We start from the raw sequence: 13,900 nt of genomic DNA, 5'->3' as shown, positions 1-13,900 counted from the left end.
GTGTTTGGCTTTTCCTTTTTTGTTGTTTTTCTCATGGTTGGTGGGTGGCTTCCATGTTGGTGGTGAACAAATAAATTTGTTAAATCTGTTAAATAATAATACAACGAAACAAAAATAAGAGTGTACAATGATTAAAATGAAAAAGAAAGGACATTTTGGGGATTGTGTCATGGGTCATATTTAATTAAGAAAATGTAAAATAATTTATGCTAAAGGGAACACACAAACTTTCTGAAATGTATTCTTAATCATTATATAAAGTTTTGCTACACTGGAGTGTAGGTTAGATTAATTTTATATCTTAGATGTTGAAATACTTTGTTTATTTACAACATGACTTTGGGACAATTTATACATGCACTATACGTAACAATTTCTGTGACATTCCTGACGTAAGGCTTCCAAACTTACAGCATTAAAACGACGCCACTAGTCTAGCAGCACTGATGTTACCATTGGTGAAATGTTCCCTATCCCTGATGGTGGATGTTTGATTTGACCAGCTGTGGAAAAACAGCTCTGAGGTCCTCAGAAGAGGAGGGAAGAGCAGGGCAGGCACACAGTTTCTGAGCCTTTCCTACTCCCCACTCCCACTCTTCAAATCCAGAGCAGATGGTTAGAAAGAAAGTCAAGGAAAGAGAAAATTCTTCACCATTCTTTGCTGGCACTTGTTCTCTTGCCCCTCCCCTTCTTGTATGACAAATTCTCAGGGTAGACAACAGTTGCTTTGCTGCTGTTTGTGGCCCACCCTCCCTGGACTATAATAGAGGTATAGTTCCTCTCATCCACACTGGACATTGATTGCAAGTTGTGCAGAAACTATAAACAAACTTTTAAATCCTATCCCCACTGCTTGTTAACCTAAACCCATGTCTCCAGGATGCCTCCAGGAAGGTGAACAAACCTACTGGCCACAATGTCAAACTTTCCCCCAAAAAATTCATTGCTGATGTAAAAACACTTGCAATTGCTCTGATTGGTCACCTATTGGAAACACAGTCAAAGGCATCAGATTCAAGAGGTCAAAATCTGGGAGATAATTTATGGACCTTATTGACTTGAAGGAATATAGAGCTGCTAGCCATGAAGGATTAAATGCCATGCCCGGATCTTTTTCCAGCCTTTCCCTCGGGGCACAGTTTGTCACACAAGAAGCTTACAAAGTAGCAGAGAACAAAGCTATTCCTGTGATTTCTCAGCCCTTCATAGGCAGATCCCTACCAAATTCACAGCCATGAAAAATGTGTCATGGGCCATGGAATTTTGTGCCTTCTCATGAAATCTGGCCTCTTGTGTACTTTTACCCTATGCAGTGCAGATTTCATGGTGGAGACCAGCGTTTCTCAAATTGGTCCTGACCCAAAAGGGAGTTGCAGGGGGTTCATAAGGTTATTTTTAAGAGGGTCACAGTATTGTTACATTTACTTCTTCACTGCCTTCATAGCTGAGCAACTGGAGAGCGGTGGGTATAAGGTTGACTTGGTGCCCAGCTCTGAAGGAAGCATCCCGCCAGCAGCTGTGCCGAAGCAAGGGTGACAATACTATAACCATGTTGCCCTTACTTCTGTAGTGCTGCTTCTAGAGCTACATGGCCAGAGAGTGCAGCAGTGCAGAGGTTAGGGTGGCAATACCATACCATGCCATCCTTACTTCCAGCAGCGACATACTGGAGGGTGTGCCCAGGGATGCACATTCACCCCAATCGGAGTGCCAGTAGCCTGTGCTGCAGCCCTCTGCCCTCCCCCACCTCCCTGCTTCAGTCATGGCAAGGAAGGCACAGGCTGGGTGGCTCCAGCCCGTGCAGAGCCCTTTTCACCACTGCATACTTCTGCTGCTGCTGGTGGCTTTGCCTTCAGATCTGGATTCCTGATTAGCAGCCACTGCTCTCCAGCTACCCAGCTCTGAAGGCAGATCTGCTGCCAACAGCTGCACAGAGGTAAGAGTAGCAATAGCGCAACCCCCAGAGAATAATCCTGTGAACCCCTCATAACTCCTTTTTGGATCAGGACCTCTACAATTACTACACTGTAACATTTCAGAATTAAATATCAGAAATCAGGAAATTTACCATTTTTTAAAATACCCTGACCCTGAAATGGATCAAAATGGACATGAATTTCATACGGTCCTATTTATAGGCATCAATCTGACTTCTGTGCCAGGCAGGTTTCATACTCAAGCAAAGCTGGCTTGCCCAAAACCTTAAAGGAGAAGCCCGCCTCTACTGTGACACATTACATTTTCACAGTGTAGCTGAGATATCTTATATGTTTACAATATTCATTATTTGACACATAGTCATTTAATACCACACTGGACCCAAATAAATGCCTCATAATTTGGGATGTTTACATCCCCCATTAAAGATAAAATTTAATAAAGTTACAGTGTGACATTTTAAACTCCATCCTTGTGTGACTCATTTTCATGCACCTGACCAACTGTCTACTGCAATTAAACTTCACTTTAATATATTTGCAGTTTAATAATTGCAAACAAGCTTTGGACCTTTCAAACTTCCACACTGTCTTTGGCTGCCTTTATCAAGCTTGGTGTAATTTTCTTTTATAACTGTTTATTCTGGTAAACATTTATCAGACTTTATTAAAAATAGATGAGGATTTCACTAAGGTAGATTAATAGGAGCAGCAATTGCCATTGTATGGTGCTTGGGACACTTTATGTCTTTTAGTATGCCATGCCCTCAGGAGCCCAGTAATCCACAGAAGGGTTTCTAGAAGTACATGATGACATGTTTTAGATAATCCACTTGATAAACTAAACAAATCAGTCCTCTATTGAGAGTCAGTGTTTCCTAGAAATGGAATCTAGTTGGCAGCAGAGGCCTCTTCACATTCTAATTAGGAAGCAAAGTATGTAAATATATAATTAAACAAGAGATGATATTGAGCATAATATAGACTTTCTATCCTCAGGAATGTTTTATCCTTTTAAACTGCAGGTGATTTTGTATACAGTGAATAGAAACAGATGTTTCCTTCTGGTAGCCTAAAATCCTATGTGAAGATCTGAGATATGTAGAACTTTACCATTTACATATAAAAATACTCACTACTTTTTCTAATTTCTGAAAGGGTTGTAACATCCATGTCTTGAATTCATACTTAAGAAAATATACACTTATGATACTACAGTGGTATAGCTGCATTGCAGTAATGCTTCAGTGTCGACATTACCCCATGACAATGGGAAGGGTTCTCTTATTTGCATAGGTAATCCACTTCTCTGTGAAACAGTAGCTAGCTCAATGGAAAATTCTTTGTCAATCTAACACAGTGTATGAGGGGTTAGGTCGGCATTGTTACATTTCTCAAGGATATGGATTTTTTATATTCCCAAGAGTCATGGCATTTTAAGTTCCCAGAGAAGACCAGCCCTTAAGATATGTCTATACTGCTATCTGAGGTGACTACTGTATATACAGAATCACAGATTTGGAAAAAAAACACAAGCATCATCTAATCAAACTCCCTGCCAGGATGCAGGATCTGATGTGTCTAAACCATCTGAGACAGCTAGCTACCCAGCCTCCTTTTGAAGGAGACACATTTGAGCTACCTTAGATACATCTAACTAAAAAAATAATAGCAGTGAAACTGCAGCCCAAACTTCCAACCCTTAAGTCCCTTTAAAACATCCTTATATGGTTAGTCCCATTAAAGTAAATAAGGACTATGTCACAAAGGGTACGTCTAGACTACAGGCATTTGTCTACAGAGGCTTTGTTGACAGATACTGTCGACAAAGCTTCTGTCGACAAAGAATGTCTAGACTACATCCAGTTCTGTCAACATAACAAGCTACTTTGTCGACATGAGAGTGTAGATGCAAAGGACAGTGTAGATACAATAACGCCTTCTGTCCTCGTACACATTGAGGCTGACTTGCAATCTACCCTAGATTTCTTCTCAGGGCCTAGTATCGCTTGGGACATTCCCTCAACATAGGGAAGGCTAAGATGCTCCACAGCCTGGGCATTTCCCTTACCTTGGTAGCCACTTCTTCCAGACCGTCAATCTTGATATGGAGATTGAACATAGGATCCACGGTTCCAGCATATCCTTTGGAAAATTGCTCCAGTATGTCTTTATTGACATTGATCTGTGAATGGAAACTAATATTCTGCTCTACAATGCAGTAGTCATCCCCACTTTTCTTTTCTGTGAGACATGGATGGCATACCAAAGTCATCTTAATTACCTATGTCAATGTTCTCTCTGCAGCTAACATCACCAGTGTAAAGGCAAAGATTATGAAATAACAAGATTGCTTGGCAAGTCATTGTGTGCAGGTGGCTGAGACTCACCTTCTGGTGCAAGTCCTCTTTTCTCAACTTAGACATGGTAAGAGGACCCTTGGAGAGAGAAGAAATGCTACAAGGACATTCTGGAAGTATATCTTAAGAAGGGAGGCACTGATCCGATAAACTAGCAATAGACTGCAATGGTATCACATCATACATCAAGCCTCAACCTGTTTTGAAGAGAATCCCCTTGTTCAAGAGGTGCAGAAATTGCAGAGGAGAAAGGAAAGGGTTAACATCCTGACCAGCTGTTGTGCTCTTTCCAAGTAATCATTTGTCACATATGTGGACTTTTGCATTCACTGCGCTTTAACAATTTTTGTAAATGCATACCTGTGTTAAGGAGAGGGAACATTGTCTGGGAAGAACATACTGAAGGTAAGCTATCTTGAAGACATTAGACAGGACTATGCAGCACTTTAAAGACTAACAAGATAGTTTATTAGGTGATGAACTTTCGTGGGCCAGACCCACTTCCTCAGATCAATATGTGGAAGAAAATTGGCAGGACCATATATACCAAAGGGATACAATCAAAAAAAAGTGAACACATTGTGACGGGGCGTCCCCCGCCCGTCCCTGGGGCGCCGCCGAGCAGGCATTCCTGGGGGTAAGGGGGGGGCCCTGCCGGGGCTGCGCGGCATGCACGCGAGCCGCGCCGGGGCAGGGAAAGCCGGCCGCCCCCCCCCCCCCCCGAAGCGGTAGCGCTGTGGCGGACGGCGCGGAGACAGCGGGGGCGGCATTTCCCCGCCTTGAGTGACAGGGGAGCCGGCCAATGGGGAGACCGGACGGGCGATAGGGGAAACGCCCGCCCAGTGACGTAGGCGGAGGTGGGCGCTGGGCGGGGAATTTAAAAATGGACCCCCTTCCGCTCACGAGGGGGAGAGAGGGGAGTCGTGCGGCAGCCGCGAGCGGGCTTGTTGCCAAAGAGGCGGAGGTTGGGAGAAACCACCTCCCTTGGAGCCCGGCCACGACAGTCCTCTGGGCTGTGGAGCCAGTCCAGAGCAAGGTGCGGGCATACGGACGCCCGACCGCCAGCCTGACGGACGAGCCAAAGGTGACCGCCCCGAGGAGGGGGAGGAATGGCACCTGAGGAGGGAAAGGAAGCAGCCCAGGGCAGAGCTCATTAGAGCTGGCGGGCTGACGCGTTTCGGCATGGAGCCCCGTCAGCCGGACCGGAGCTAAATATCTCCGCGTCCTTAGGGCCCTGGGCTGGGGCCCGTGAGTGAGGGCGGGCCCGGGCCCCCCTTTCCCTCCCCCTCCCTAAGGGGGAGAAACGTATGAGCTAAGGACCGGCAGAGCGACTACCTAAAGCACGACCGACAGCCCGAATCCACCGCCTTGAAAGTGGGAAGACTAGTCACTGAGTGGGAACCAAGCCCACATGGGACGTGGTCAGAGGACCCCGGAACGGGGGCCGGCAAGGACACCCCTTCTACACACATATAAAATTGACGAATCAGATTTAAGAACAGAGGAGGGCTGAGGGGGGAAGGTTAGTGTCTGTGAGGTGATGACATTGGGGTGATAATTGGGGAATCTCACCCATTACAAAGATAGCTTCCCCTTCCCCCCTCACTCCTCCATTCCCCCCTCACTCCTCCTCTGTTCTTAAATCTGATTTGTCAATTTTATATCTGTTCACTTTTTATTATTGTATCACTTTGGTATACAGTATATGGTTGTGCCAATTTTCTTCCACATACTGATCTGAGGAAGTGGGTCTGGCCCACGAAAGCTCATCACCTAATAAACCATCTTGTTAGTCTTTAAAGTGCTGCATAGTCCTGTCTTTTGTTTCAGCTAGACCAGACTAACACGGCTGCATCTCTATCACTATTGAAGAAATTAGGTCAGCTATGAAAGTGGTGATGTCTATGGCCACTCTTATTTATAGTGCATTTTGGGTACCTGGGAAAGTTCTGTCTCCTATATGCCCTGGCCTCCCTCAGTTCCTCAGCACTTTCATTATTCAAATTAAATATAACTGTTATTGGAGATAATGACTGCAGAGGAAGAAACAATCCCATAGGTACAATACCTAGAGCCAGTCTAACACAAGGCTTCAATTTTAAGGCAGAGAATTTGCCAATTTGTAGAGGAAGATCCAGCCTTTCTTCTGAATAAGTTGGCATGCTGGCTACAGATCCAAGAGTTAATGGGGTTGCAAGGCTGCAGACACTTTCAGTTTAATCTAGTTAATTAGTTAATAATATACAGTGGCTTTCAAGCACAAGAATTTCTACATGTTTTCAATACAGTTTATTTTTTAAGAAAGAACAACTGTTAAAAAATTATTGGGTAAAGAGACTGATATGCCATCTATGAAACATGATGCTTGTTTCTATTGAATAATAATACACCAGTCAGTGCTAGCCACCCAAGGGGCCTTCCAGGATTTAATTACAGAAACTTGGGCTTGCAGATAACTTCGACAACAATGCTGAACAGTAAAAGTTTGGCTGCATTTAGAACAGCAGCCAATCATAAAATACTTTAGTGTTCATCTATTTCAGCTGTCCAACAAAAGCATGTAGCTTTCACATTTTTTTTCCAGCAACACCATCAGCATTGTCCTTAGACTTTTTTATTCAAAAGCTGTTCTTTGTATTCCTTTAGATTTCACCACTACTGATATTTCTGCTTCCCTGTTCAGATATCTTGAGTCTGAGGTTTTATGATTCAAGATTACATCATAAAAAGTGAAAATTGAAAGCAAATTCATTTATAAATACATTTATATAAGCCCCCAGGATTTTATAACAGAGATCAACTTACAAATTACATGCAAGTCAGAGTAGTTTGGACTTCTATTTCATTTTCCCTGAGTCAAATGAATTATATCTAACAGTTTGAGAATACCAAGGACTGTACCCCATGAGGGAGATAATTCCTGTATATTTTCTAATTTCCTTAAATATTTTCTACTCTAAAAATATGTGCATGAATTGACAAAAATTAAACATATGCAGTTTCTGTTGTGTTATTCAATACTGTTCTTAATGTCAACACTTCTAAGCAGAAGCAACGTTTATAGGGAAATCCTGACTTCAAGAAACAAAATATTTATTTATACAAGCTACATTTGACATTTTATGTTCAACATACTTTTCACTGCATTTTTCCAGTGTTTTGATATTTGTTTCTTCCCCTGAAAGCATGGGTTTCAAATGGCAATGTACTGATCCATCAGTAAAGAAAATGAATATTTTACCCATATATTTTGATTTTGCTCAAACTGCAAAGTAATACTTTTCCTTGCAGCTTCAATTTTTCCTAAGTTATAGAAAAATATTTAATAACTGTCCAAAGATTATAAACAGATCAGCTCAATAAAAAGGGAATTAATCTATTCAGATCAACATATTTTCAGATTTTACATTTTGTACATAAGGATTTTGATAAAAATCTACAGTAAAAATATAACTTCATGCAATCACCAAGAGAATGTTAAATTCAAAAGCTAATATTATAAACCTGAGCATGTGGAAGCAATTAACACAATTACTGAGCTATCCCAGAAAATAACACTTTAAAATGCTACTTAATTGAAAGGTTGATCCATTTGTTAATTGCTACCTTGGTCTATCCTTAAAAAAATGTGGAGTAATTAATTGCCTTTTAGTTCTAAGTAATAGAAGTAGAAAAATATGAAGTTTATGGTGATAATTAACATGCATGACAATATGCATTTTCTGCTGTATAACTTTTTTTTAAAATTAAATAATTGCTAGTATTTTAATAAAGGTAGTTTATTTCCCTTTAATCTTATGATAACATAAATAACCTAAATAGCTTCAAACACATCCTTTTTACTATTACAAAATGTTTGTATTTAAAGATCTGCTCTTTTGTTTTCCGATTCTCAAAAAGCAATGTCATAAGCAAGATCTAAATGTGTCAGCATTAGGAGGTGCCGAGTGCCTTCACTTTCTATTGGATATTTAAGTCAATAAGAGTTTATGGTGTTCGGCACCATACAGGCATTCTTATCTATTCTTTATAATACAGATTATACTGAAATTGAAACATGTCTGTTTCTCAGAATTTGGTACTAAACATTTCATAAGGAAACTGTTTGCACCACTATAGACTAAAGCACTGTCAATAGGCTTTGACACAAATTTATTCCAGCTTGATACTGTCAATAAAGGTAATTTTATAATATAACAGTATTATTATACTGTTATATAGTGAGCATTATTTTGAATAGGAAACAATATGAAATAAGTTATACTGAAGCTATACACAAGCTCCTGATTTTTATTCTTAGTGATTATAGAAGGATGGCCCACTAGGCTGTGCATTTACAAAAGTAATAAAATTAATCTCCTAGTGAATGTCTACACTGGGAAGTTATTCAAAATAACTCCCCTTATTTTGAAATAACAAGGCGAATCCACATTACCAAGCCTGTTATTCAAAATAATGGGCTTGATATTTCAAAATAATAACTCCTCCTAGTGAAGAAGGATAAGCTTATTTCAAAATAGTAATTTTGGGAGTTATTATTTTGAAATAACCTGACAGTGTACACTAGCCTTACTCTCTTGTTAATTGCTTCTTTGTTTTGGTTTCTGTGGGCCCAATCCTGCTACTCTCACATCTGCTTTACACAAAACTCCAATTCAAGTCTCGGGGTATTTTGCCTATGCAAGGACAGAGGACTGGCTTTGATATTAACAAACAGCATCTTTTCACTCTGTCTCTGAATCTGCATCTGTCTTACAGGAAATCCAGCACTATCATTAGGTACCATCTGGTCTCCTTACACAGCTCTTTGTAAGCAATCATGAGTCAAACTGATAAAAACTTGTTCCAATCATCACAAGTTCATTTCAAATAAAACCACTTCGGTTTTAAACAATTCTTTATTTGAAATACACACTCCATTAAACTTCAAGTGTCAACCACATTGGATGGATTCCATAGAGATGACTAAAACTTTGATCTTCTGTGGAACAGAGTCAGAGTTTTAGTCTTGTTTTGAATTCATTTTTAACACAACACTGCACCACAGCTGAATAGCTGCTAGCTATACTAAGTTTAAGGACTAAATTTTTAAAATATCTTCAGCTGGCCTCTAAATTACTTTGTGCAGATACTTGCAAATGTGCATAAACAATATTTATAGTTAGATGCTTAACAAGGGAAAGGGGTTGTTCAATCAGAAAATTGGGTATATAAATTTAGGGTCTGCATCTGAAAATTCACTCTACATTTCCCCTTCAAATATAATGTAAATAGGACAAATAGTTAAATTATTGTCATGACAGCTTTTACCTACCTATGGACCCCCTTTTTCAAGGCAGACCTTCTAAGTAAACAGATTACTTATCTACAATTTGATGATGACAGCTAGCACAATACATTCACTCGTCATACTCTTGAAATCCCTTTTATAGCAACTGATAGAATGATTACCTTTATTGTCAGATGAAAGATAAATCTAATGTGGATTATTATGATACACATCAGCAACAGCTACAAGCAGCTTGCATCTTGCTTACAAAATAATTAGCCTCCTTATAATTGGTAAAAGGTGGGAATGAGTCATACAGCAAGTGAGACCGGGCTGATCATGGTAAGCTAAAATCTAAGCACTAATTGTTGCCCAGCTTTGGTGTCCAGATCAGTAAACCAAGAGCCAAAACTAAAACTCAATTATTCATCCCATTATGTAACTGTGAACATTAGTCACTTCATTGTTATCTATAGAATTGTCATAACTCCAGTCACTTAACAGTCGCTTACGCTGTCCAACTTCTTTTTTTTTTTTTTTTTTTTAAACAGAGTAGCAAATCAGCAAATTCTGGCAGACCTAACACAGCAGTTTGTCTTAGATCAAACAAGCCACTTAGGAACAGATAAAAGCTATCAAGCCAAAAAACTGCCATACGCTAGGCCTGGAAACTCCTATGTGCCATAAGGCACTCAAGTGTAAAACAAAGTATGAAAATACTAGTGTGATGCTGAAACGTTCCATAGTTTATGCCCATGTAAAATACTTATATGAACTCATTTGCCTGTCACTATGTTTACCTAATATCTTTTACACTGATCATTTAGTATTTTCTGACCTATTTTATCTAGAAATTGGCTCCCATGATTTGTCATTTTATGATATTTCTTGCTCCTGGCCTACATTAGGGGATAATTTTGAACTAAGACACACAACTTTGCTACATTAATTGCATAGCTTAAGTTAAAGTATTTTAACATCGGCCATTTGGCACTGTCCATCCTGCGGGAAGTGAAAGGGAGCACACTCTCCCTTCGACTTCCCTTATTTCTCATAGAAGGAGCACCCTCTCAGTTCAAATTAGCATGTCTTCACTAGACCCGCTAATTCAAACCCCAGAAGATCAAATGTGCCTGCTTCGATCTTATCTGTAGTGTAAACACGGCCTTCCTTAGTGTCTACATGAACTAACTGAAACTTTATTTTGGATTATATGGCTCAATTTGAATGGCAACAGAACTCTAGATTCACATTATTGGCACTTAAAATAGAGAGCCTCACAACTGTGAATCATGGTTTTTTTAACCCTTGCTGTTCTTGTTTAGGAATTTTGAACAGAAAATGAATAATTCTCCTTAATTTTGAAAGATGAAGACTGAACTCACAATTTGGACAGAATCTGTTACAACTTCAGCATTTACTAAATGGTGCATCTAGGCTTTCAGGGATTCTAGACAGGTGGCTGATGTTTATAAAGTTGATTCCCACTCTGCAAAGAAAAAGTCTACATCAGTTTCTTACTTGAAAACTGGGAGTTTGGGAGTCACTTTTAAAAGAGGTATTTAGAAATTATATTACATGTAAAATTAGTTATATCACACATAATGCTTGTTAAGGGAGATCGTGCACATACTTAAATTTTCCCAGATTTTACAATTTACCATTAAACTAAAAATCTCAGGAACTAAGAACTCTCCATTTAAGAGTTTGCTGAAATATGTGTTCACTTTTAAAACCTTGCAAACATTTAGTAATCTCGCTGCATATATTGCCGATGCTGATAAAATAAACCATGCCACATGAAACTATTGGATAACTTTTGTGCAAAAAAAAAAAATCCTTAATTGCTTATATTTAATGAGTTCATTGCTCAGGCTATATCATTTCAACTGTGCTTTAATCTTTATTTTTTCTATAAAAGGTGGTTTCATTTTATTTTCTCCATACATATAATCTAGTAAAGTATTGTAGTTTCATTTCAATGAAACGTGAGTTGTCTAATCAAAAATATATTCAATAATTGGTTGTAATTATATAACTAGCTTTTCTTTCACAATTATTATATTTATATGCTAGCACTGTAGCTTATGAACTAACTTTTCTTACAAAAGAATATTTGCACCATGAAAAAAATCTAACTAGTATGAAAGAATGTATATTAAGAATATGACAAATTCATCTATTGGGCAGAGAGCATGAAGGGCGACAGGAAACCATTAATTTATGTTAGATACAATTTATTTAACAAGAAACAATCAACAAAAGTTTTTACAATGCTCCATGCCATACTTCAGAGAAAAAAATGACATATAATCAATGCATTCTTCATTAGTTATATGGCCTATATTGAACACATTTTGAATCTTTATGGCATATTGAAGTATGTTTTAGCTCCTCGGTATCAGATAGTTAGAACTGCATAATCTCCTCAATCCACAGCATAGCTCCAATTGATATGAATGGGAGGCTTGCACATAGATCAAGGATAGAACATAGATTTAAGCGATAACTAAACTATTAGTTTATCATAGTTGTAATCATTTGTTAATCTCCATATTACACTTAGCTCCACGCAGGGAAAGCATATTATCTTTAGGACCGACTGCTATTTTTGTCCTTTTTTTCCCCTCTTCCTTCCCTAGTCTCCTTTTTTTTTTGGTCTTTGCCTTCCCCCCTTTTTTCTTCCTTCTCCACAGAAATTCCCAATTCCTCCTTAACACACCTTCCCAGTTGGATTTCATTCCAATTGCCTTCCCTAATCCATCTGGGAAGAAGATCAGTAATTGAATAGTTTGCTTTAAATGCTTACTTTAAACTGACATTATTGTGCTTTAGCGTTATCATTCCAGATAGGGTTTGTTTATGCATGAAAATTAATAAAAAATAAGATGTGAATTTAACTATTCCTGATTAAATCTACGTGTTTAATTATTATTCCCAAACAAGAGAGCCTTATTTAGAATTAGATTTTTTTGAGCAACCTGACATGCTTTTGCTGCTTGTTCTCCATCTCTCCCTCTCTCTGCTGCATACTTTTTAAGCCTGTTGCTCCATGTAATATTAAACTGCCACAATTTATTGCTCTTGCTGTGTGTAGCTCCTCATAATGGAATTCTTAACTCCCACTAGACTTTGTGGTAGATCTCTGCTATTTCTTGACTGCCTGAATACATAATCAAATCCAAATGTTAACCATGTTAATAAAAATGTTAACCGTGTTTTAAAAGGTCTCCCTTAAATTATTCTGAAGGCTGAGCTTCTCTTAAATATAGTACAATCCTTTAAGTGGAAACTAATGGCTACTGAAAAATAATTTGTTTTTCCTACAGTCTATGTCTTAAAAATGAATGCTAAAAATGATGCCCTGCCATAACTGTTTGCATCCCTTCACTAGCAGAGCTGAGAAAATAATGTGTAACAAATGTGCTTTAGTAATATGTTGCCTTTTTCTTGCTTATTAATTGTTGGAGCTGATGACCAAATTCTCAAATGTATTCAAAATTTCTAGATTTCTTCAGTGCAGAATTCTTGGTATGCACAATCTGTAAATCATTTACTATGAATATATGCAATTTGTTCTGTGTTGGCTAGTTACATATGTCATGTAGCACCATTTATGTTCCTTGATAAATGCAACTAGCCAACAAACACACTTGAATAGAGAATTTCATTATCCCAAATAGAATTGAAATTCACTTTCAGCCAATGTTCAACCACAGCAACTAAAATACTGCTTTTGGGGAATAGACACACCAGTAAATCCCAAATGTCTATGGGAATTAAAGAGTAATGAATCCCATCAATTGAAAATGTGTTTTGAGTATTAAGGAATGTACATATAATTATATCTTCTGTTCATTATATTACAAAATAACCAAATCCACCACTTAAATTCTCAAATTAAGCCCCACAACAGTCAGACAAATCCATCATTATTTTTAAAACAAGCATTGCACTGTTTTTCAAGTTTTTATGTAATTTCTTCCTCCTCAATTGTCAGTCAATTTTTTATTGAAGATGTCAGACCGATAGAGAGCAAACATTGATTGGGTTCAATTATGAAATATTTCCTCTTGTTGGTGAGTATTTATTCACATAAGTAGCCCCATCAATGTCAATAATTGCTGGCCAAAATGATCACCAGGTGCACAATCTAGCCTATATTTTTTCAGTACGTCTATGGCTCAAAAAGCTGTGCATATTTTGTGCTGAATTCAGCAAACCTGTTTCTGTACTGTATTCATTTTGGGCATTAGCAGTGTGAATGGCATTGTCAAGATAAGAGCAGTTTATTTGCACTTCTATAAAAAATAATTACAGAAGGGTAATTTTGA

At 38.4% G+C, this 13,900-nt stretch overlaps 1 protein-coding gene across 6 annotated transcripts in view; it reads right to left on the bottom strand.

The window, feature by feature from the left end:
* The window catches only part of BCKDHB (branched chain keto acid dehydrogenase E1 subunit beta), a 239,865-nt gene that overhangs the window by 28,158 nt on the left and 197,807 nt on the right, over positions 1 to 13,900 (bottom strand). The window contains exon 10 of one of the 6 annotated variants that reach the window (XM_075923806.1): positions 11,002 to 11,055. The exons of the other annotated variants lie outside the window; for them this stretch is intronic. Coding sequence (XP_075779921.1) covers positions 11,017 to 11,055 — 39 coding nt within the window. The 3' untranslated portion in view covers positions 11,002 to 11,016. Of the gene's footprint in view, positions 1 to 11,001; positions 11,056 to 13,900 lie in introns of those variants that run through there. 6 annotated transcript variants of the gene reach the window in all.

This window comes from Pelodiscus sinensis, chromosome 3 (assembly GCF_049634645.1).
Source record: "Pelodiscus sinensis isolate JC-2024 chromosome 3, ASM4963464v1, whole genome shotgun sequence".
Lineage (NCBI taxonomy): Eukaryota > Metazoa > Chordata > Testudines > Trionychidae > Pelodiscus > Pelodiscus sinensis.
The sequence above is the reverse complement of the archived record's forward strand: the minus strand, read 5'-3'. Positions and strand labels throughout refer to the sequence as shown.